Source organism: Uloborus diversus, chromosome 4, assembly GCF_026930045.1.
Source record: "Uloborus diversus isolate 005 chromosome 4, Udiv.v.3.1, whole genome shotgun sequence".
NCBI classification, from domain to species: domain Eukaryota; kingdom Metazoa; phylum Arthropoda; class Arachnida; order Araneae; family Uloboridae; genus Uloborus; species Uloborus diversus.
Window position 1 is genome coordinate 92820786 of NC_072734.1, and position 25084 is coordinate 92845869.

At 31.8% G+C, this 25084-nt stretch overlaps 1 protein-coding gene across 1 annotated transcript; it reads right to left on the reverse strand.

Annotated features, from left to right (window-relative positions):
- Positions 1 to 24803, reverse strand: LOC129219671 (DET1- and DDB1-associated protein 1-like). The gene is made up of 6 exons (XM_054853947.1): positions 24616 to 24803; positions 19390 to 19509; positions 14078 to 14164; positions 9329 to 9380; positions 4234 to 4295; positions 1 to 1671 (listed from the first exon to the last, which is right to left on the reverse strand). The coding sequence occupies exons 1-6, from the start codon at positions 24616 to 24618 to the stop codon at positions 1588 to 1590; spliced, it is 408 nt and encodes a 135-aa protein (XP_054709922.1). The 5' UTR covers positions 24619 to 24803; the 3' UTR covers positions 1 to 1587.
- Positions 24804 to 25084: the final 281 nt, after the last annotated feature.

The window sequence follows — 25084 nt, forward strand, 5'->3', positions numbered from 1 at the left end:
TTTTGCCTGGAATTTTTAATCTCAGATGAAAAAAACAAATTTTGACATATGAGGCAGAAGTAAAGGGATGTAAGTGGACTTTTTAAAATTCAAATCCTAGGTAAGCTTTCACTGAAGTTTTAATTCTAAATCATGCTGTACAGCAGCACCCATCAGAGCTACTAGTACCATCTCTAGTCCTGAAACAGAGGAAAGGTTCTTTTTTACCATTTATACTGATTATCCCCAATTTTTTTTTATTTTGGCACTTACATCCCTTTGTTTCTCACTGCCTCACGTTTAGAAACAATTAAAGCATTACACATCAATTTAAAATGCTTAATAAGAAGTTTAGCTAATAAGCTAAACATTATTTAAACATTAAACAAACATTATTAAGCATTTAGCTTAATACGAAGTTAAAAAACCATAAGAACCACTTTGTGTACTTAATCATCTGCCAGATTACTTGTCACACTGGTTTATTTTTATTTTTAATTTATTTCTTTTAAGTACAACTGCAAGCCTTAGTTTGCATTGTACAGTAAAGTTAATTGTAATATTTATTTTTATAATTGTTTCTAGTTAAACTAGACGATTAAAGAAAATAGCTCAAAAACATATTTTAACTATTCTTAATTGTTTTATACTTTAAAATATGCAGGACTATTTTCAGAAAGTTGCATACATTTTCCATAATAAGATTTTTCTTGAAAAGGCGCCTATATGTAAAATTGTAAGGAGAGTGCTCAGATATTTTCCCCTTGGGTTAGGAGGGTATTTTCTCCATGGAAACCGATTTCAAGACAGATTAGAGTCATTAAAATATTTCATTTTATAACTTATTCATTAAAGGCTGGATAATAAATGTTTTTACATTTTTGCAAAGAAAAAGTACCATAAGCAAGGAAGTTCTAATTTCAAGGGGGGGGGCTCGATCCCCCCCTTTCCCCCCTATATGGGCGCCTTTGTTTTACTCTCTACTTAGCATCATAAAGAAGACATAGGTTGTGATAATGCCATATTGGAACAACATAAAACAATGCATACAATAAACAGGAGAAGTTAAAGGCGGTTAATAGTTAAAACAAAAACACTTTCACAGATGCTTTAATATCAACAAAACATTCTTAGTTGTCTCTTTTCTTGTAAAGTTTTAAATCTGTATGACTTTTTTTCTTTTAAATTTTTAGAGGAATGAAATGAAGAATATAACGAAAGCAATGGGAAAAAGTCGCAAAGAGTGAAATAAAATGCACAAAAATATTTCAAAACTCAACACAGCAGCTGAGAACTGTAAAGCATAAACTTTGGCCGTATCAGTAGTAGCACCTCTGAAGACCAAACAACAAATAAAACATTATATTGATTATGGACAATCTTCGTTAGTGTACATAAAATACCAACACAAAGCAAAAGCATAACCTTTTGAAATTCGTATAAAAGTAAATGAACAGCTCTTGATATACATCAAACAGGAGATTTTGACTTAACTCCTACATATACATAACAAACAAAAGCAAAACAAATGATCCCCGTTGTTTTCTCTTTTCATTTCACATTAATTTTTTTCTTTTTCAATTTTGGCTCTATTCAGATCAGCTACTTTTACAATCGAGTCTTCTTTCTTGGAGTTTGTTCTTGAGCACCGCTAGGACCTGCTGATTCAGACTCTCTTTTTGTTTGAGCTCGCTATAACAACAATAATAATTTTTATTATTATTTATATTATGAGAATAATATTAATAATACAATACACATATGACGATCGGCAACAGACTCTGGGTTCAGCTAGGCTGGCCCTAGTCTATTTATTAGTCCCAAATGAAGATCAATGGCCCTCTTAAAGCTATCTATCCCCTTGCTCATTACAGCTTTTTCCGATAAGCTGTTCTATAAGTGCCCACAATCCAACTAAAGTAGTAATTTTTTCTGATTTCGAAATTAGCCCGAGATTCGAATAGCTTAAAACAATAACCCCACATCCTGCTTTCTGTGTAAAAATTTAACCCATTAACATCTTTCATTTTAATAAATTTAAACAACTGAATCATGTCCCCTGACACTCCTTTGCTCCAGACTATACATATTAATAAAGAAACAGAGTTGAGTTTTCAACACAAATGATTCTAATTTAAATAAACGTTACTTATAACCTTTCTAAGCTGAACGCTGTTGAGATGACCGTAATTGCGTAATTGACCGTCTTGAAACAAATTTGTAACTTAGCAGCCAAAAAAAAAAAAAAACTTCATTATTAGGTTCAGAAGAAAATGAATGACTAATATTAAAATTTTGACAAATGGGCAGTCTTACACTGTACTGCATTGTAGGTTTATTGATACATTTTATTCATAAAAATATTTCTGGGAACATGAATTGTTTTGCTGATGATGTCAAAGTTATGGGGATTGTAGATAATGAAGAACAAGCAAATCAGCTGCAAGAGGATCTAGATCATATTATAGAGTGGGCTGATAAAAGGGGTATGACTGTTAATGTTGGGAAATGTCAAGTGCTACATTTAGGACATGCAAATAAGTGTACAAGTTATTATTTGCAAGGCTCAGTCATTAGTCAGGCAGACAAAGTTACGGATATGGGCGTCTTAATAAGTCAGGATTTCAAGTTTAGTCAACAGTGCAGCATAGCTAGTAACAAAGCCAATAAGATGTGTGGGTTTATCAATAGATCTATTTCAAACAAATCTAAAGAAGTTCTTCTGCCCTTATATAGAAGTTTGGTAAGACCTCATTTGGAGTATGCTGTTCAGTTTTGGTCTCCTTATCTTAAGAAAGATATTAATGCATTTGAAAGGGTTCAAAGGCGGGCTACAAGGCTAATAAATGGACTTTCATTTAGACTACGATTCCAGGCTTAGAATGCTAAAAATGTACAGTCTTGAGCAAAGAAGAGACCGAGGGGTTTAAATTTATTAAAATGAAAGATGTTATAGGGCTAAAGTTTAGCACTCAAAACAAGACAAGGGGTCAATGTTTTAAGCTATTTAAATCTCAGGCTAACATGAATATTAGGAAAAATTACTATTTTAGCAGGGTAGTGGAACCTTGGAACAGCTTACCGGAAGAGGTGGTAATGAGCAAGGGAGTCGATAGTTTTAAGAGGGCCATTGATCTTCACTGGGGATTATAAATTGACTAAGACCAGCCTAGCTGGGAACAGAGCCTGTTGCTGATCGTCACTTTTGTATCTGTATTTTTTCTCTATTGCAATACTGTTTATATTCTGATTAGTTTAACAAACAATACTTTACACAGCAAAGCAATTCTTTCTGTTCTGGAACACTTACGATCCATTATAGCCACATTCCAGCTGTTATTATGTACAGGACGTGAGAAAAGCACAATCTGTTCTGTAATGCAAAAGGTTTGATAATCTAAACTCCTACCCCCTGGTCCCAATTTGTTCAAATTAGAGATAGGTATAGTCAGGGAAAAAAATGGAAATTTTGAAGCAGTCAAAACGATTGTTTTATAAAAGAAGCCGTAAGCATTGCATGAAAATGAATATGACCAAGAACAGAATTTTATGTTAGTTCTTATAGGAGTTATAACTTGTACAGTTTAACTTGGAACATATAGCTAAGACAAATAGAGAATATATTCCAAACATCTTTCATTTAGGCTCAGTTCAAACCCAGTAGAAGAAATGTGACTTAGCCATGGGAGAAAAAGAAAAGAAAAAATTTTAAACTCTGCGCAAGTAAATATTTCTCTGAAAAAAGTGTTGCTGAAGGTGTGACATATTTAGACAAAGCCTAAAAATATCAAAGATTTGTTACAACCAAAAAATTTCAAGCATATTTTAAATTTTTTTAACAGTCAAAATGACCGGTCTGGCCAGTCTAGTGTTAATATGCTGGTTAAAAACAGCTTGATAATGCACAAAAAACAGGGAAATTTGAAAGATAGTTATTTTTTTCACAATTAAATTGAAATTAAATTTCATGGAGCAATATTTTGCACATTCAGAAGATAGTTACCGAGTCCCTTGATTGATATAACCAAAAAAATAATAATTAAAATGTACGATTATAGCATGCTTTGATAAAGCATAACATGAATGAACAACATTGCTACATGCAAGTTTGACTTCTTTGTTTCTGCAAAATGGCTATTTATATTCTGTAATTTTACTTCTAGTAAATAGCATGTAGAAACAATAATTATTTCACATATTATAATTAGTTATTTTTGGCTAATGTAATGTGTATTTGGCTAATGTAAACAATACCTTTCGGTCATACTGCTGCTGCAAATACCGCAATAGGATAGTAGTTTTTTCTGTTGTTATAACTGAAAAAAATACCACACTTAATTAATTGATAAAATATTTTTTCATAACAGCATTAATTAAGGCAATGACAACATTTAAAAATGTTATGTTCTTGAAAATTTAAATGCATATAGATTTTGTCAAATTAATTTTTGATCATTCTAGAAATTTCTTCCTTTTTTTTGTCTACAACAACATTTCCTATATTGTATTTCATACTTTCTTACTTTTTGGTCAATTTGCAAAAAAGTGTATGTAAATTTTTTTTTAAATATTTGATTTCACTTCCTATCTACTTGCACATCTAAAACTATATTTGCATTAGCATATTTCATGAACAAATACAAAAATAAATAAGATGCCAAAATAAAAAAGAATAAAGTTAAAATCTTTGCACGATATGAAACATTCTTTCTCCACTGACAGAAAAAAATGAAATAAAATTTGCCACGTACCTCACTGTCAACCCAAGACTCAACCAAAATATAATAGGAGAATCAACTACAAGTTATTTTGTTTGTCAGATTTGCCTTTTCTCGTATATACATTTGAGGGCACGTGTACTCATACATAATTAAAAATATTTGGCTTCTGGGAAAGTTTAGACAAATAAACATCTTAAGAGTAATTAAAGCCAAGAGTAATTAAAGCCAACAGAATCAGATGGCTGGGGCAGGTATTTAGGCGTGCAGATCTGGACCCGGTTAAAAAGCTAACTTTTTCGAAGATTGAGGGTACAAGGAGAAGGGGAAGACCAGCAACAAGTTGGCTGGATAGTGTTGAGAAGGACCTAGAAATTTTGGGAGTGAACAGGTGGAGAAACCTTGCAATATGTCGTACCGCCTGCAGGAAGCAGAGGGAGAAAGCCTTGGCCTGCACCAGGCTGTTGTACTGATGAAGAAGTATATACTTTGAGGACACGTGTACTCATACATAAATAAAAATATTTGGCTTCTGGGAAAGTTTAGACAAATAAAAGCTCTATTCAGTAAGTTACCGCCCTATAGCCAGGGCTAAGGCAGAAATACATGAAATACACCACCAGCTCAGCCAATTCCAGCCGAGGACTGCAGTTTCGTGCTTATTAGTACTCATCAGTCCGGCATAGGAGTGAAGAGGTTTTCCACCTCCAGCTCAGTCACTCCTATGCTGGGCTGATGAGTGCTATTAAGCATGAAACTGCAGTCCTCGGCTGGAATTGACTGAGCTGGTGGTGTATTTCATGTAAATAAAAGCTCTATTATAAGTATGAGTTTTATTTTTACATTTTGCACTAAGAATATGTTTTGAGACAAATTATACTCTCAAATTTCTGCCCAAATTTCCTTTTTGCTACCCCTTGAATAAGTATTGAGTGATTTTTCTGCCTCTCAACAAGGGCATATATACCTATTGAACGCTACGGACAGCTGAAATCCTCATTTTAATTATCGGAGTTAACTGACACAAGTTTTCTCATGAAATGCACATGTGTTGTAAAATCAAAAATGGTATGACATAGAAGATTGAAATTTCATATATATGTTACCCTTAAAGTATATATTGCATACCTGCCAACATCTACTGGGAAAAAATCCAGTGGATGATTACGACGGATTTTTAATTGTCATTAAGGGAAGAACAGGGATTTCTTATTATCTTTCTTGTGCATGCGAATGTTCCCTACACCATATACACAATCCATAGAAATGATAAAAATCCAGAAATCTCCCGGAAAAACCAGTAGAGTTGGCAGGTATGATAATGCAATTATTTTATAGAATACCTAGTTATTCCATGAAATAACCGATCGTGTCCGTTAAAGTGCATAATATGTTATTAATTTGACACTTTAACTAGTTATTCTATGAAATAACTAGGTATTCTATAAATTAACTAATGACAGACAGTTAAAGTGTAAATTGAATGATTTATCTAAAATGAAATAACTAGGTATCCTATAAATAAACTAATGATAGATAATTAAAATGAAAAAGAAGCAATTTATCTAATTTATGCAGCGCATAAATGGTATTTATGGAAACATACCATAAAATCATTTGTTACAACAAGGATAACTAAAATGACACTTGGAATTACAAAGAACATTATTTCTAAAACAAAAACATTTTTTGTTGACAATGTTCGGTTTTATACAAAATTTTTTTGAATCCCTGACCAGAAGGGTTCCTGGAAGGTAAATGTATTTGTCGTGCAAGATATATGATATAGATTATTTTACACTTTAGCGGGCTGCAAATCGTTATTCTATGAAATAACTAGTTAAATCATGAAATACAAGAGAGTTTTACACTTTAACAGACATGATCAGTTATTCCATGAAATAACTAGGTATTCGATAAAATAACAGATTTCATACTTTAACGGTAAAATACACTCTGTGATGGAGTCTAGTTGTGCACCTTTCACGTTTTTATATTATGATATTGTAAAAGGGGCTTTTACACTTTTTGTCACAAATCACTATTAATTTCAATGCAGAATGCAGTAATGTAAAAATGGTGATCACTTGACAGTATATTGGCAAGCTTTTTGAAGCACCAAAGATATTTTTAATTTTGTTTGTGGCAATTTGGCGATATTTAGTGAGATTCCCAAGGAATACATATGTTTCCACATTTACAATAATTACAACAACTAAGTTCTAGTTAAGCACTATTAAGCAATTCAACCAAATACTACTTTGCTCTTGAAGCAAATATCATTCTCATCACCAGAAAAGAAAAAAAGCTCAGTTCCTTGCTAGCATTTTGAAACAAACCATCACTTCTATCTTTAACAAACTTGTAAAGTAAAATCAATGAATTACAATGTTTATGGAGTATAGTAATAGTAGTTAATAATAAATTTAATAATTTTGCACTTAAAATTAAGATGGCAGTAAACTATTTTGTTTCTTAAATATTTTCATTTTTAGTGTGATCTTTAAGTGGTGTTAAATTTGCTACAAAACTTCATTTAATGAACAATTTGAGTAAACTAAACCATTCTTTATGTTTTGCAAAATCCCTTCAAAGTGTTTTGTCCAAGCATTGTAAATTAAAGGAAGTTAATTGCATTATATTGTAACACATCCAACTCTCCCAGATTTGGATCTCGAAATCTGAAAATTTGCATTAGTTTCAAAGTCATGTGCATATATACCTCTATTAATTTTATAGCAACAGCAAAGATTACTTGAAATATCTTATCAATAAATTACTTCATGTTTTACGATAATACTGATAAAAATACATAAACATCGAGCTACAATCTAATATTGTATTACATTATACTTTGATTAATGATAGAATTTTGTAAAATAATTGCAGCTGTACTTAAAAAAACATATATTCTATGTGTCCAGGTTTTGGGCTCTTAAAAGTGCTTTGGGCCAATGCCCATTTCCTACCTACTGGGCATCAGGCCAGCTAACATTCCTTGACCTCACTCCCACCCCACTCTTTAACATTTTCATTGCCAAGATTTGTATTGTTTCCTGCACTTGGCTTTCACCGGCACAGAGCAAGTGCAGTAAGAGACACACTGCAATTGCTGTTTGCCCATCTATGAGCCGTAGCAGTCAGAAGGTTACACAGCTGCGAAAAGTAATTTGTTCAAAAAAAAAAAAAAAAACTGAAATGCAAAAAAAAAAAAAAAAAAAATTAAAAAAAAAAAATCAAGAACATAATATTCAATGCATTAAATATTACATTAAAACTAGTATGTTGTGGCCATCACGAAACTTTCTTCTATATCTTTCTTATAATTTTGATCCCTCCCCATGTTTGAAGAGGAAGCAATATTCCCAACAAAAAACGAAATTACACCCGCCAAAACTTGGCGACCATCCGAATTCCTGATTTATCTCAAAAGCAAAGCAAAGAATGAAAACTGAAAAAAGGCTTGCTTAAAATAATTAGAAAAATTTATTTGCTAACGAACAAAAGATGGCAACAGTTAAAAAGTTTAAATCATCGCAATTTTCTGGTTATTTTCCAACAATCAAAATCATGCGAAATACGCAGACGACAGTCTATTACGATTTATCTTTCTTATTGTTGTAATTATAAAGCTATTTTTATCTGCACAAAAAATAAATAAATCAGCCTCCCATGCAGCGATTGGCGTTAAAATTGAACCAACGCCTGCTTACATATGGATTCACATTTATTCCAAATTTCATCTAGAATGTAGCATTATTTCTTGAGATATGGCACTCACAATGGAAAAAAAAGAACATTAAATTGCACCACCCCCTTTTCAGCTATTGACACCAAAATGGAATCAGCTCTTCAACCATCTAAGAGCTACTAGTCAATAAATTTTTGTTTGATTCTGTTCATTATTTCTTGAGATACAGCAGTCACAATTGACAACAAAAATGTTCTATAGCTCAACCCCCCTTTGAGCTATTGACACCAAAATTGAATTAGCACCTGTACCTGTTAGGGGCAACATATGGAGCAAATTTTGTTTGATTCCGCCAGTTACTTCCTGGGGAATAGCAGGCACACATAACTCAAGAAACGTCTCATTGCTACACCCCCCCTTGGTGGAATTCATGCCAAAAACCAATGGTCACAACTTCACATAGGGGCACATATGTGTACCAAATTTCATTCGATTTCATGCGGTAGTTTTTGCTGTAGAGCGGCCACAAATAAATGGTCACACATATATGTGACAGACACACACAGACAGACATTTTTCCAAAAATGGTTGAAATAGACTCAGCAGACCTCAAAACATTTGAATCCGTCAAAAATCGAAATTCGAAAATTAGCACGAATCCAATACTTTCTTTTATATATTAGGTATAGAAGAAAGTAAAAATCTGTTTAAGTTCTATAGCTGTTTTGTGATGTTGCATTATTGGAGTCCTTAAACTTCACTACAATCAGGCAATAAATTTGAATTTAATTCTATGATAGGACTTTTTACCGACAACAAATTTTTGCTAGCATGTAGGATAAATTGTGTGTGCGCATGTGCTTTTAAAGTAAATTTATAAAATGTCTATTTCTATGGTTTTGTCCTTTTTAAAATGAGAACTAAAAAAATAATAACTTACTTTGTTCTGCAGGATGATCTTTAGTAGGAACATAAACAGAAGTCTTTTTCATCTACAGGAAAAACAAGCTTTTATTATGAATATCCTATTATCTTTGAAAAGTATATTTCTACCAATGTAGAAGGAGAGTACCTAGCCAACTATTATTGTACTAAATTTTATTTATTAAATATATTTCACTTGATTATTTATTTTATTTAATGCATTTGAATAAAAAACCACAAATAGTGTAAAATGTAGTGAAAAATATTTTTCACTTTGCTCCTAACCAACTATTATTGTACTCAATTTTATTTATTAAATATATTTCACTTGATTATTTATTTTATTTAATGCATTTGAATAAAAAACCACAAATAGTGTAAAATGTACAGTGAAAAATATTTTTCACTTTGCTCCAAGCATTTATTATCAGTGTTAATTCAATGGAAATCATATTGAAAATGATATGCCAAAGTATATCTACAAATAATGAATGATGAATTTCTCGCCAAATATTTCTGGAGACATGAATTGTTCTGATGATGGTGTAAAAGTTATAGGGATTGTAGAAAATGAGGAACTAGTAAAACAGCTGAGAGGATTTAGATCATATTACTCAGTGGGCAGATAAGTAGGGCATGGCAGTTATTGTAAAGAACTGTCAAGTGCGACACTTAGATCATGGAAATAAGCATACAAGTTATTATTTACAGGGTCCAGTCATTAGTCAGGCAGAAAACGTTATTGATCTGAGTATCTTAATAAATCAGGTTTTCAAGCTTAGTCATCAGTGCAGCATTGCAAGTAACAAAGCCAACAGAATGCTTGGGTTTATCAATCTAATTCTATCTAATTCTTGGGTTTATCAATCTTCAAGATCTATTTCAAACAAATCTAAGAAGGTTCTTCTGCCTTTATATGAATTTAGTAAGGCCTCATTTGGAGTATGCTGTTCAGTGTTGGTCTCCTTATCTCCTGAAAGACATTTCTGTATTGGAAAGGGTTCAAAGAAGGGTTACTAGACTAATAAATGGGCTATCAGATTTAGACTATGATACTAGACTTAAAAGGCTTAATATGTATAGCCTGGAGCAAATGAGAGTCAGAGGGGACATGATTCAGTTGTTTAAATTTATCAACGAGGGGTTAGTTAAGCTATTCAAATCTCCGGCTAACCTGGATAGGAAAAATCACTTCTTCAGTAGGGTCATGGGAACTTGGAACAGCTTACCCGAAAAGGCGGGGTAATGAGCAAGGGGTTGGATAGCTTTAAGAGGGCTATTGATCTTCATTGAAGACTAATAAACTCACAAGGACCAGCCTAGCTGGCCCCAGAGCCTGTTGATGGCCATCGTATTTGTATTTCGAAATGGGACCTCTCATTTGGACAAGGGACAGTCTTTGTAATAACAGCTGATAAGGATAGTTTTTGTAATAACTCTCCTATGTATATGAAGAAGTTATGCAAAAATGTCAAATGCATAAGCATGGTTGCTAGCTCATATGCATAAAATGTATATGAGCTAGCATCCTAAATATCATACTTGTATCGGCTAAGCACTTAAAATCTATTTCTTTTTCAAGCTTTTACTCATCTATTAATTTTATGAATGTGTTACTTTAGGAAGTTCGTAAAACACAAATTGCGCATTTTTTGCTCAATAGCATCAATTTTTTGAGCCAGTAATGGTTTATCATACAATTACCTAAATAGTATAGAGAGACATTAAAAAGTATATTGAGTAAAACTGAAAACCTATTATATTCATATAAACATATTGATCCTTTAAAAAATAAAAAAAAAAGAAACCAAAATGAAATGCATGAAAAAAACTTATTTGTTGGTCAGTGTGCAGAATCAAGGGGGGAGCAAGCCAGGGTCCTTGCAATGGGCATCCTATTTCTGATTTTTTTCTTTTTTCCCTGTTTAAACTCTACCAAGAAATTTGAAGAAAGATGAGTAGAGGCGGGTATTTTCAAGGTTTGCCCCAGCTCAGAAAATTTGTAGATTTAGCATTTTTATGAGCATGACCCCTCTCATAACAATAGGAAAATCCAGAAATTGACAACTTTTTTAATTTTTATACAGACACACATCACTTATTTTCCTCATTTATATTTTGCCTTCCAATAAAATTAAAGAGTTAATCATGAACAAACAATTTTCATACCAAAAACTAGTTCATTTAGTGAAAAATGTATACGAAATGAAGTTTGTTTTCATGGATTAAAAAAAATAGAAATAAATGAGTAACAATTTGGTTTGGTTATGAAATGTGTGGATTTGGTGTAAAATTTTCAATTGTATGCTTATTTTCATTTTCAGCAAAATCTTTATAGCCAGCTTGACATAGTGCAAACCCCGAAGTGGTTTTTTGGTGAAAACAAGTAAGAAATAAGGAATCAAAAATCAAAAAAGTAGGAAAAAAAACAACTTTTAAAAAGTAGGAAAAAATAAAAAAAGATATGATTACACACGTTAAGAGGAACCAAATTTAACGTAAATTTCATTTCCAGGAAAAAAGATTAAGTTAATAACATATTATATAGATGATATTTAAGATAATATACAAAAACAACAGATATGATTACACACACACACACCAAGGGGAAACAGTCATATTTATGATAAATTTTATTGGCAGGAGAAAAATATTTATCTTTTATAACCTTTAAAATAACATGCAGAAACCAGGTTAGGAAATATGGTAAGGTTAAGAAAAATGTATTTGTATATTGAACTGTAAAGTTAAATATACAAATACATTTAAATATATCTTAACCTGGTTTTCGCATATTATTTAATTTTTCATGAGCGACATGCCCTTTAGCATGCCCAAAAAGGTTTAAAATTGGCTCATGCAAGTATGTTTGACTCATGTCGGTCAGGTTTTCACACAAAATAAAAAATAAGATCAGATACTTCTTTTTACAGCCCTTGTGATACAAATATAAATGGAGAAAGTTACTTGGTTGGTTTGGTTTGGTTTGATTTTTTTGGCATAAGAGTCTTAATAGGCTATATTGCATCAAACGATTTGTTTAAATTCAAAAAAGGTGTCAAAGAAGAGAAACTTGAAATAGAAGACCTAAAACTTCTAGTGTTTTAAAAATTTGGCCCAAATAAGCACACAAACGAAATTTTAAATTTTGAATAACAATCCAAAAAAGTAAACAGAAAAATAATTTAGAGTAACACAAAACATTTCTAACAGAAATGAGAAGAGACAGAAACCAGGACAAAAGGGAAAACACTAAAATTGGGAGGAAAAGAACATTTTCTGAAGGAAGGGGAACAATTTAATGTAAGGGAAAAGGTAAAGTAATTTGGTATTCCCACCTATTAATGAAAAGACAAATAACTATAAAACATAATTTGAAATGAAAATAAGACTTTTAAAATTAATTTAAGTACATTTTGTAAAGATAAAAATTTAATGCGGGAGGTGGGGGAGGGAACACTTTTAACAAATCAAAATTATCAAAAAAATGTGAAAAAAACATTTTTAGAAAGAGAAGAAATATATTAAGTTGAAAAATAAAGTAATTTGGCATTTCTCTTCTAAAAAAATTAAGTAACCAGAAACATTTTACATAGAACAGAAAAGTTTAGAACGAAAATATAAACACTTTTTAACAACACAAAATGATCCAAAAGATGAAAAAACTCTATTCAATCAAGTATAAATCAAAATCAAGGGGGTTAAAGACACTAGGGTGCAAAAAGTATCTTCTAACAATTTAAAACTGTCCCAAAAATAAACTAACAGTATTTTTAAAATGTTAAAGTGATGGAATCTAGCATTTAAATCGATTTTCCTCTAAAAATTTGGAATGTTTTGCCCCATTCTTTTTTTTTTTTTTTTTGAATAGACACTTATTTCAAGGAAAGAAAATTCATTTATATAATCATATTTACGATCTAGAAGGAACAATAATCATATTTATTCCGCAATTTTTTAAAATGATTAGTTTTCGCAAATTTTTGTGATCTGTCGCTTTTATTCTGCACTAACATAAATAAAAATGTGTACAGGTTTTTCATTTTTCGCTTCCTTATATTTCTTTTAAGGTTTCACATAGTCTTTTTGCTTAAAACAAATGCCATTTTACTGTAGTGGCTTTTCCCACACTTTTCAAACCGTCGGCCGTTTACAGTAATTAAAACTTCTAACGGGTGTATAATATGTAATTGTATCTGAATGTGTCAGTATCTACTTCTTAATTGTTTTGTTAAAACATTAGGACAAAAATCAAGGCGATAAAGAGAAAAGTCAACCGTAAACGCAGCATCGGCAAAAAAGTTGCGCTTTCGAAAATTTAACTTTTAAAGAAGCAAACGCCGCTACATTTTTTCCAGAAATTACTATTGTTAGTCAATGAAATGCTCACTATTTACTTCTTTCTTTTTCTTTTCAAAATTGAAACATGCAGAAAATTCTCAGTGAGGCATAGTAAAAATAAGAATCAATGTACAATTAGAAGTGCTATGCTAAAAAAAGAAAAAGTAGGGGGGGGAGGAAAAAGTAGGAAAAAAAAGGAGTGAGCTTCAAAAAGTAGGAAAAAGTAGGGAAAATACGAAATCTTTGGGGTCTGCATAGTGTGTAATAGACTGCCTTTGGCACAGCTGGATTCAGAAAAATTCATCATAATTATTATGTTCATATTAACAAGACATAGTTAAACAAATGACATTGGTATTTACTTTGCAATAAAGTAATTTTGGTAATTTTGATTTTTGGTAGTCGTAAGTACAGAAATACTTACATAATTTTTACAGGAAGTATCAGGTTGAAAACGGGAAAAATTATTTTCATCATGAGATGGTAAACCTTTTAAAAAATCAGCTGTACCCTGAAAAGCAAAATTTTCATTGAAAAAACTACATCATAATAAGCAGTAAAAATATCCTTAAAAATATGTTAAAAAATTATCTTTACTGTAAAATAAAGCAGTGCATATTATAGATTGAAACTAATTTTTATTTTTTGAGTACATTTTAAATTTTAAAAGATTAAGTATGCCTTACGAACCTCCATTCAACCCCTTGAAAAACTAATATTACTGAGTTGAGTAGACAGATTCTGTTGAAGCCACGGTGTTAGTTGGAAAAAAAATGTACTCAACTAGGAATGGGAAGAGATTAAGATATTAGGAAGCCTTTTGAGGTTCTCTATAGTCAAACCTGATAAACAAAAAAATTTACGGGGAACTAACAATGACTTCAGGTGGAGCAGTGCTCACAAGGGCGGCTCTGGTGCCATATTTTAGCAATGTTTTTTGGGTGTTCTTCTAATCATTAAAGTTCGTTGGTAACTGAATCTACTATTGCAGAAAGGGCATAAGTCACATTTTTTTCAAAATTGAGTTAGCTGTGGTTTTCCCATGCTTGTATGTAGAGACATTGACTAGTGTAGCAGCGAAGTCAATTCTTGTAAAACAAAGCACTTTACTTAGGGGTCACATTTTTCGTTAAGTGCAGAAAGAGCGTAACTCCAGGACTTATGCCCTTTCTGCACTAAACACTGAAGGAAGAAATAGTAAGACGAAATGGCAAGATCATAGAAGAACTAGATTTTTTGGCGTAATGAAGTAAAAACAAATAACTTCTTTGATCTAACAATTTCAGTAATGGTAGGTTCGTCAGATCGGGAGTTGGGGAGGGGGGGGGGGGGTTAGAAATCATGGAGTCTGAATGAAAGTTGTTGATTTCTCAGGGGTTTTATTAACATCACTCCAGGAACTGCAAAAAAACTGTATTCTTTCAGTGAGATGTACACTGGTCCAAATAAGAACAATGCTGCAGGAGACTTTTTCTAGAAACAACACCGAAGAAATTTACTTTCTTGAAGAAATTCACTTTCTGAAGAGATTGACTTTTCTTTGAGAGGACATTCATTTGTCCTTTGCTACCGGGATCTTGGAACGATATAGCCAATGCTAAACAGATATGACAGATTATAACCGTGGTAAATCCAATCTCTTGTAAGTGAAATCTTGAAATTACATCAAATCTGTTGAAAATAATGAAATCTGTGTAACTGCTTAAAAAAGTGCCCTTCATTTTTTAAGAGAATTTATCTCCCAAATTGAGATTTTGGAAAAATATTATACCGAGCAACCAGTGGTGTTCCCATAGGGTTGTACTCCATATACGCCTTATACTGTCAAACATTTTTTAGACATATAAACGTATACCCTCAAGCTTCAAAAAAATTCATGTTATGTATATGAATGCATACTCATATTGTGCGTAAGGGATTACTGGGAATATACCCTCAGAAAAATTGATAGGAACATCATTGTGGGCAACAAATGTTTTCAATTATCAACATTCACCATGCTTAAATAAAATATTCGATAGAACATCAAAGGAACGGTTTGCTATTTATAGACGGTTTTCAAGAGAATATTGTAAAGTAAGGCTTGTCAGCTGAACTACCTTTGCCAATATTGAGTATTAAGGTAAAATTTTCATATTGTTGAAAGAAATAACAAATATCAAGGTGTTTATTCAGTGCAATTTTGAACATAATCATACTAATATGTACATCGAACTTGGTACACAAAATTAGACAAGAGAAGGATAGAAAAAAAGATTTCCATGGAGGATGTATTTGATGAATATAAATATAAATATAGTTTTTTAATAATTTTTTTTATTTTTTTATTTTTTTTATTTAATTTTTTTTTAATTTACACCTGACTTTATTATTTCACTGAAACAAGACGAAAGAAAAAGGAAAATACAGGAGGTATTTTCTTAAGATAATGAATTTATGAGTACAGACTTCACTAATTATTTTAGTCACTTTGTAATATTATTTTTTATTATCATAAATCAATCTGAAACAAACCTGTTTCACTTGATTTACATTTTCATCACTGTAAACTAGTCTTGCAGGATATTTATTGCAGAAAGAGCATTAGTTCAAATTAAAAGAAATAATAATAATTAGTTTTAGTGACGAAATGAAACATAATTTAAGGTAATGGTCCTACTTGTGGATAGATTAGTTATAAAAAGTTTCGTAGAATTTATTTCATTTCTGAATGAAATAATCATTTTTTATTGATTCCTGAAAAGTTGCATTAGTTGGACTTATGCCTTTTGTGAAATAACCGATTCAACTGTATTTTGGAAAACTTCAATGTCGAAAAATTGGAGTGAGATGTGATCGATTTCACTCTATTTTCAGAAGAAAAAAAATCATTAAAGACAGCACCGAAGCCCCATCCCTTACTCCAACGTCAACACATATCGCCTCTATAATCACATTTTTAAGACTTCAGTTTCTTAAAGTTTCCTCAGAAGGTGCCCTGAAACTTTCCACCAGAGCCCGTCCAAAACTGTGTTCTTAGGACTAAAATTTCAAAATTTTCTCCAGGGGAGAATCCCCACTAGCGAAAGCGGGAAATTTCAAGCCTGCCACCTTCTCCCCTTAAATATATTTTCTGGTTGTGCAACTGTCGGACAGTGCAGGAAAGTGGTGGTCGTACTTAGTATTGATGAATCGATGAAGACAATAGCAGAAAAAACTATATTAAGGGAAAAAGAAGGGAAATAAACTATATTTGTAAAGCAAAAGTGAAAACTTGTAATGTTTGAACGTTTTCCCCCCTTATTTTTATTTTTTTAATATTATATATATATATAAGATATATATATATTTTTTTTTACCGTGGGGAAGGGCGGCACTTTTGAGATTTCTCCGGGATGGGGAAACTACTAGAGCCGGCCCTGGTGCTCAGTCACTAGCTCAAAATATTTATTATAGCCAAGGATGGATACAAGGGTAGAGCGGTGGGGACGATCCCAACCTCCCTTGAGAGACCCTTAAGTGGTAATTTTTCCAAATTGAAGTAATAAAATGCAAGGGCAGGTCTTCTTTGATGACGTTAAGAAAAGGAATAGAGTTCGAATATCCCTTTAGAAAACTATTTGGTATTAAAGTTTCAGAAAGGCAATTTCAAAACAATCTTTGGCAATGTTGGGAGAAGTTGGAAAGACGTCCCCTGGGCATTTTGCACAATTTAAGTCTTGAAGATGTGATTGTAGATATCTCAGGTAGTGTTAAGGAAAAGGATGGGTTAAGTTACTCTCCTTTGGTAATTTTTTGAAACTGAAGTTTTAAAAGTGCAATTTTTGACTATCATCGATGATGATGTTAAAGGTCTTCGAAACATTTCACGGAATTATTAGGAAACTGAAGATCTAAAACGCAATTTTAGAATACCTCTTTCAACAGAAAAAGAAAGAAATAATTTCAGAGACCAGAGTTAGTTTTAGATAAAAATGTTGTGGCAGTCCCCCCCCCCCCTTCCCTCCAAGCATGTATAAATCATATAGACATAGTAAAAGGTCAATTAAAAAATAAACCGCCCTCTCCTTGAAGGAGGGGGCGGTGTTTTTTCTAGATCATTTTTTTTCAGGAACTTTCTGGATCCGTCCTTGCTTATAGTGCAGAGCAACTCGCATCTTACAAACAGAAGGAAAAGGAGAATAAATAAAGGACAAAATTTTAATTTCTTAGAATTTAAATAATTTTAATCTTTTGGGGGCAATTGAAAATCAAGGGCTTCAAGCCACGGCCTAGTTAGCCAGTTTGGTAACAAAGCCCTGACTATGTGTACTCAAATAAACCACTATGTCTCAAAGGGAGATCCACCAGATACCATTACATAAAGGAAATTAAGCGAGACAGAAAAATAAAGCAGGATATATTTGCTTAAAAATGGTTGCACTGTTGCAAACATGCCAGCTTAAAAAATCTTACAATGCGCGCGGTGGTAATAGTTCTACCCTTTTTTGACCATAATAAAGAAAAGTATTAAAACAAAGTATTATAGTATTTTCAAATTTTTACCTTGACTTGATCTGTGTTTTTATAAGCAAAAAAAAAAAAAAAAAAAAATTTAAAAATAAATAAAATAATAAAATTTTTATTTCTTGGAAATTAAACTTTGAAAATTTGCTGACTTTCAAAAATTGTCTATCAAAACTTGTTTAAAACAATAGTTTTTCTGCTCTCAAAAGTGTTGGAAGTAAAAGAAAACTTCAACCGTTTGTAATTACTGTAAAATTAAAACCAAAAACCTAAAAATCGTACAAATCTGCCCTAAGATCGTACAATCGTACAAAATGTCCGAAAATCTTACAATGTACGGCTAAATCATACAAGTTGGCAGCTATGTGGTTGTCCATGAAAAATTTATGAATATAAGGCTTCTTTCAGAAGAATAGTAAACACTTTCAATAACAAAATATCCATATTAATTTTAAATACTTAAAAGTATTACTACTTTTCAAAATGGTCATTTTTTTTTCGTAAGAACCAATTTTGTGTTCTACTTTATTTATGTATAAGTCGAAGCATTTAGTACAAAAAATGACTTTAAAAGTTGAGAGCAGAATTTCCAAAATTTTCCCCAAACAATAAGAAAGAAAAAAATGCGAAAACGAAACAGTTTCTCGATTTCAGTACAACCCTCTTAAACACAGTCTAAAGAAGTAAATATACACTTTCTGCTATAATTTTACATGATCTGACTGTGAAATAAATAATGAATTGTTACAATAAAAGATAGACTAGGTCAAAAGTGCAGGAATTTCGGTATTAAAGTTTCCCTGATAGCTGGTAAAGTGAAAATTAATGCTCATTAAAAAAAAAAATGAAATATGGCAACAGTGAAAATCTTTTAGTGGAGTTAATTCAACATGAAAGCAGCAAGTAAAAAGATCATGACCATGAAAATGTACCATTTACAAAAATCATGATCACAGAAACGAAATTTTTTCTCACAAAAGTATAAGTATTGCACGTTTTTGATCGTAAGATAGTTCATTGCATTCCATATTCCTTCTTTTTTGAATGTTTATTTTCAGAAATTATGGCAAAAACTTCCTGATTTTTTTCATAAAGTAGGACCTTGACTCAGACAAGGGTTTTTGATTTTTCCCTGATTTTCCTCCTATAAGTAGGAGGGTGAACTTATATATGCGAGATCAACTATATGTGAGTATGTACAACACTCAAAACAAGTTGAAAATGTAGTTAACTAAAAAAATTAAAACTTACCTCCATTGATGTTCTACCATTCAAACTTTGGGCAGACCTAAGATCAAGAAGCTGACTGTATGGAACTGATGAATTTGAACCTAAGTTCAATCGCACTTTACAAATTTTTTCAGATGCAGCCTTCAAGGGAAAAAAAATCAATACTTGAGTAACAAATTTATTTGGAAGGACATTGATATAGCAAAGATATTAATTTGATGAATGAATAAATAAATAAATTGAAAAACTATCATAATGAGAATTGTTTGTAAGAATGTTTCCACATTTTTAGTGTAAAGTTTTATAGCTCTTTTTTTTCCTTCAAATAAGAAATGCATGACTTTGATGTATTTAATGGGCCAATGGTTTAAAAGTATTCTAAAAATCTTGAATTACAGCTACAAAGTTAAGAACTAGTTCTTATTTTTCAAAATTATAACATTAAGATGGCAATTTCTACATGACATATTGTCTTACTTTCATTTTTCCAAATTAAATTACATTTATTTGTTTTTAATTTACAATTTAAACAAGCAAAGGAATTAAAGCTATCTCTTTATGTGATATTTAAGCTAAGATATTTCAGAAAAAAATAACACAAATATTATAACCACCCTGTGTAGGTTGTCCTAAAGTTTCATGTAAAATGGGAGAGATATCTCAAGAACTGCACGGTTTAGCTTTAAAAAGTTACACATCCAAAAAATTAATAGCTTATAATATCAGAAAAATAATTATATTTTTTAAAACACATCACATAAGTAATTTATGCTTGACAATTCTCAATAATACTTACATAATTAAAAAAAACTACAAAATGCAATTTTGGATTTTGTTATTTTACAAGAATAATCAGAAAATACCTTCCTACACAATCACGAACAATTCTCTAAATTTGAGAGCTTATTTTAAAATGCTTGGGTTTATCCACAGACCTATTTCAAACAAATCTAAGAAAGATTTTCTGCCTTTATATAAAAGTTTGGTAAGACCTCATTTGGAGTATTTATACTGTTCAGTTTTGGTCTCCTTATCTCAGGAAAGATATTTCCATATTGGAAAAGGTTCAAAGAAGGGATACTAGACTAGTAAAAGGACTCTCAGATATAGATTATGATACCAGACTTAATTCGCTTAATATGTATAGCAAGGAGCAAAGGAGGATCAGAGGGGTCATGATTCAGTTGTTTAAGTTTATCAAAATGAATGATACTAATGGATTAAATTTTTGCACCGAAAGCAGGACGAGGGATAATTGTTTTAAGTTATTCAAATCTCAGGCTAACCTGGAATTAAGGAAAAACTACTACTTTAGCAGGGTTGTGGGCACTTGGAACAGCTTACCGGAAGGGGTGGTAATGAGCAAGGAGGTGGATAACTTTAAGAGGGCCATTGATCTTTATTGAGGACTAATAAATTGACTAGGATCAGCCTAGCTAGGCCAAGAGCCTGTTGCTGGTCATCACAGTTATATTTGTATTGTATTTGTATTTGAATAACAGCACAATCATAAGTTTAAAAATGTTAAAGCATCGTTGAAAAAAAATGTGAAAAGACCTGCAGATAATCCGAAGCCACGGACAATCTGATCACCGATAATCGGGAGAGAACTTTAAAAGGGTCATGGGCACTTGGAACACCTCACTGGAAGAAGCGGTAATGAGCAAGGGGGTGGTTGGCTTTAAGAGGGTCATTGATCATCATTGGGGACTAATAAACTGACTAGAACCAGGCTAGCTGGTCCTGAAGACAGGGGCGTAGCTAAGGGGGGGGTTTTGGGGACAACCCCCCCCCCCCCCCCGAAAAGTTAGTCTCAAAAAAAAAAAAAAAAAGAGAAAAAGAAGAGAGAAGAGAAAGGAAAAAAAAAGAAGAAAAGGAAAAAATTCCAAGCGATTACACACACACACACACACACACACACATATATATATATATATAAGAAGTAACCCCCCCCGAAAGTCGGGTCTAGCTACGCCACTGTCTGAAGACCTGATGCTGGTCGTTTCATTTGTATTTGTACTTCCTACACATAAAAGAACAATTTCATGCATATAAGTGGTTAATATACATGAAAGCAGTTAAGCAATGCAGGGGCGTACACAGAAATTTTGGTGGTCTTATCTCAAATGACTTTTATGTACCCCCCTCCAGCCTCCATATTGTTTACCCCTACATCTCTACATATATTTCACACTTAATTTTAAAAATCTCAGGCCTGAACTAACACGTGTCTCTTCTCCCTTCGTGATCACACCCCTGAAGCAGTGGAGCATGGATTTTTCAGGAATTTGAGTCTACAGTCAAAAGTTAACCATTCTCGTAATATACCACTCCAATACCTCGCCAAATATATTCTTTTGATTTTGTTGATTATTGGGAAGAAAAAATATTTAAAAATAAATTATTGAATAAACAACTTAGCATCAATGAACCATATAAATTATTATTAACAAATACTTATTTGAATAGCCAGAAAACACAATAGTTTATGTATTTATTTTTTTCATGATTCAAAAAATGAAAAAAAGCAAATCAATTTGAGGTAGACCGAAAATCTTTCTTCAAATCCAGAATACATGTTTTTCATCTTCATGTATGTTTTTCAAATGACAATAATGTGACTCTTCTTTTTTTTTTAAGACTTTGATAACTAAATTTTGCAGTATAATTAAAAAATAAAATTTTACAACAAAAATGTATTACACAAGTGTCGCATGCCAACACCCCTCTTCATTCTTTCTAGTGCATGGTTTCAAGTTTTGTTTTTTCTATCCGTCACCTGGGTTTGCATGCTCGGATGAAACCATAGCCCCTTTTGGCAGACTAATAAAAGTTTTTTTTTTTTTTTTGATTTATTTTAAGTGACATTTGAGAAGAGAGAAAACTTATAATTCATACGTCCTGCGAATCATGAGCATACAAATGAGAAATGAAAATTATTTTTGGTGTGCCCAAACTCTGCTTGGTTTATTTGGGCGGAGTGCACGTCACTGGTGCAGATTAAAGGTTCTGCATATGAGGCTGTCTTTTTTGTAAGCATATTTTTACAAAAAGGAGAAAAGGACGAAAATGGAAAAATAGTGTAGGAAAAAAGGAAATAAAAAATAGAAAAAAAGGAAATTAAAAAAACAAATATTGCTTCAATGATCAATCCTTGTAAAAGAAAATTTGAAGAGTGACTTTAATATCATAGATCACAAAAAATCAACAAAATATTTTCTCAAATGAATGGAAAAAAGTAAAAAAACAAACACATTGAAAAAAAATTTATAATGTTATTATTTTTTTATATGTTCATTTTTATAGTAAAGACAGCAAATTAAAATATGAAACTCAGAAGCATTCAGAAATGTACAGTAAAGTTGCCACAGCCGAAGAATATCCAGAGCAATTACTTATTATCTAGGAAGGAAGCTGGAACATCAAAAAATGTTCTGCTTTGGGTCCTTCGACGATAGAATATAGATTTTTTAATTCTTCTGCTTCTAGAGAAAGCTATTTGTGACAGTCATTTTAGACTAAATTGTTCAGCATCTTATTTCAATTTAACCATGTCTGCAAATAGCTTTAATTTTGAAAGAAGGAATAAAAAAACTGCTGATTCTTGGCATTCTGAAACTTGGCATAAATTATTCACACTTGATTTGAAATAAATTTAAACCAGTAAAGATAATCTTTTGAGAATCATTTAAAAAAATGAAAGTAAGGAATGTTTCAGAGACTAAGAGAGAAGTTGTAGCCTATTTTAGGAAAGATCATATTTCAGTAACATTCAATAACAAATTGAACATAGCTCTATATTGAACATAGTAATTTGTAAAATTCATGGAATGCAAATGATGTTACTGAATGTTTTTAACTCTCATAGGCGGCTGGTGCACCAAAAAATGACGGGTCAAAAGGGGTGTAGAGGTTACGGGGCATGGCCCATATAGCGGATTTTTTCTTTTCTTCTTTTTTTTTTTTTTGTAAAATTGGGTAACAATACTGGCTTTTAATATTAACTGATATAATAATTTCTAAAAAGGTTTAATATGGTATCAAAAATTGGGATGGATGGCTACTGCAGATTTTTTCCTTCCATTTTAAAATTCCATTCAACTTATGAAATAAGATGAGAAGAGGGATTTTTCATTAGGAATTTTTAGTTTTTGCTTTCTTGAAATAAATCAATCCTCCTAATAAAAAAACATTTTTCAATCAATCATTATTTCTTTAACTCTGAAAACTGAGGGGGCAAGGCCCCTTTACTTTTGAAAGTCAGGGGGCAGTTGCCTCCCTTGCCCCTTCGTATAAGCCACCACTGTCAACTCTCTTCAATAGCATATAATTCACTTATTCTCATTAGACAATAAGTTAAAAAGCAATGAATGTCATTTCCTCTTTCCTACAAATTTTTATGTCAGAAAAAAATTAAATGATGATTTTTTAAATTTAATTTTTAAATTTTTAATTGTGAAGTTATTTCTGTATTTTATTAATATTATGAGCTTTGTCTCAACTGCTTTACCAGTAAAAATTCATTTAGTAGGGCAGTTTCCAAATACAACTAGCAGTAACAACTATACCATAAGCAGTGATGTGATTTCTGCAAAGAAAAGGCAAGAAGTTCAAAGGACCAAATAGAAAAAATGCTGTTGAGTTAAAACAAAAAAGCCTCCCCCTCCCCGTCGAATACATCAGTTGATTAGCTAATTAAATTTGCAGTTATTGTCAATACTCATTTTCTTCCGGACGGTTGTTTATGCACTTTTGATAAACTTGGCCAACACAGCATAAAATTTCTAACAGCAAAAGGAATTTAAAGAACGTTCCTATATCATAATAGGGTTCCATAAAATAAAAGAGTAAATATTTTTTTAATTACATGAAAAATATACAGCACTAAAAATTACAACAGCTGATCAATCCCACTTTAAAACAACTGTTTCGAAGAAGTCCATGCTATGGACGAACTTTATTGTATGATCATGTAAATTTTCGTAACATTTTAAACTGTCGAAGAAAAATTTCTAGTTATTCAAACGAAAAATTTGAACACTTTCAATTTCAAACATTTATTTCTTTCATCTGATGTTCTTACTGTTAAATATGCCTAAGAAGTTAAGGGTCAAGCGAGAATACACTACTTTTGGAGTCGTATTTTCAACTGAAAAGCTGTCGGAATGAAATAGTTCCTAGCATTGAATACGTCTGTTTTCAAGCACTTCGAAGTTCTGGTGAATATTAAAAAATATATATATTTACCATTTCAATACGTCTTAAGGCTGACAAGGGATGTACTAGAAGTTTTAAATGCAATTAAAGTTCCGAAAAATTTTGTTCATTAAAATAAACCAATCAGAAAATTGCGATTGTGGGATTTAAAAGTATAATCAATGGAAAATGCTATGTGATTAGTAACTTTCTAATTTATTTCATAAGTTAAATGTCCTTTCCTGCGCCAAGCTTTCCAAACTAAAACCATAACATAGAAAATGATTGGTTTTTACAACGGTGCCAAAACATTCGCACCGTAATATACATTGAACAAAGAACTTAGACTGGTACGTCAACTGATATAAAGATGTCGCGCACTATCACAAGGTAAACAGAAAGAGTCCTTATAGGGACTCTAGAACCACTGAGGTGAAATAAAGGCGAAAGTGCATTTCCAAACAGAACAAGCATGTAAATTCGCAACTCCAGAGCTCGGATACGTTACCTTGCGGGGATT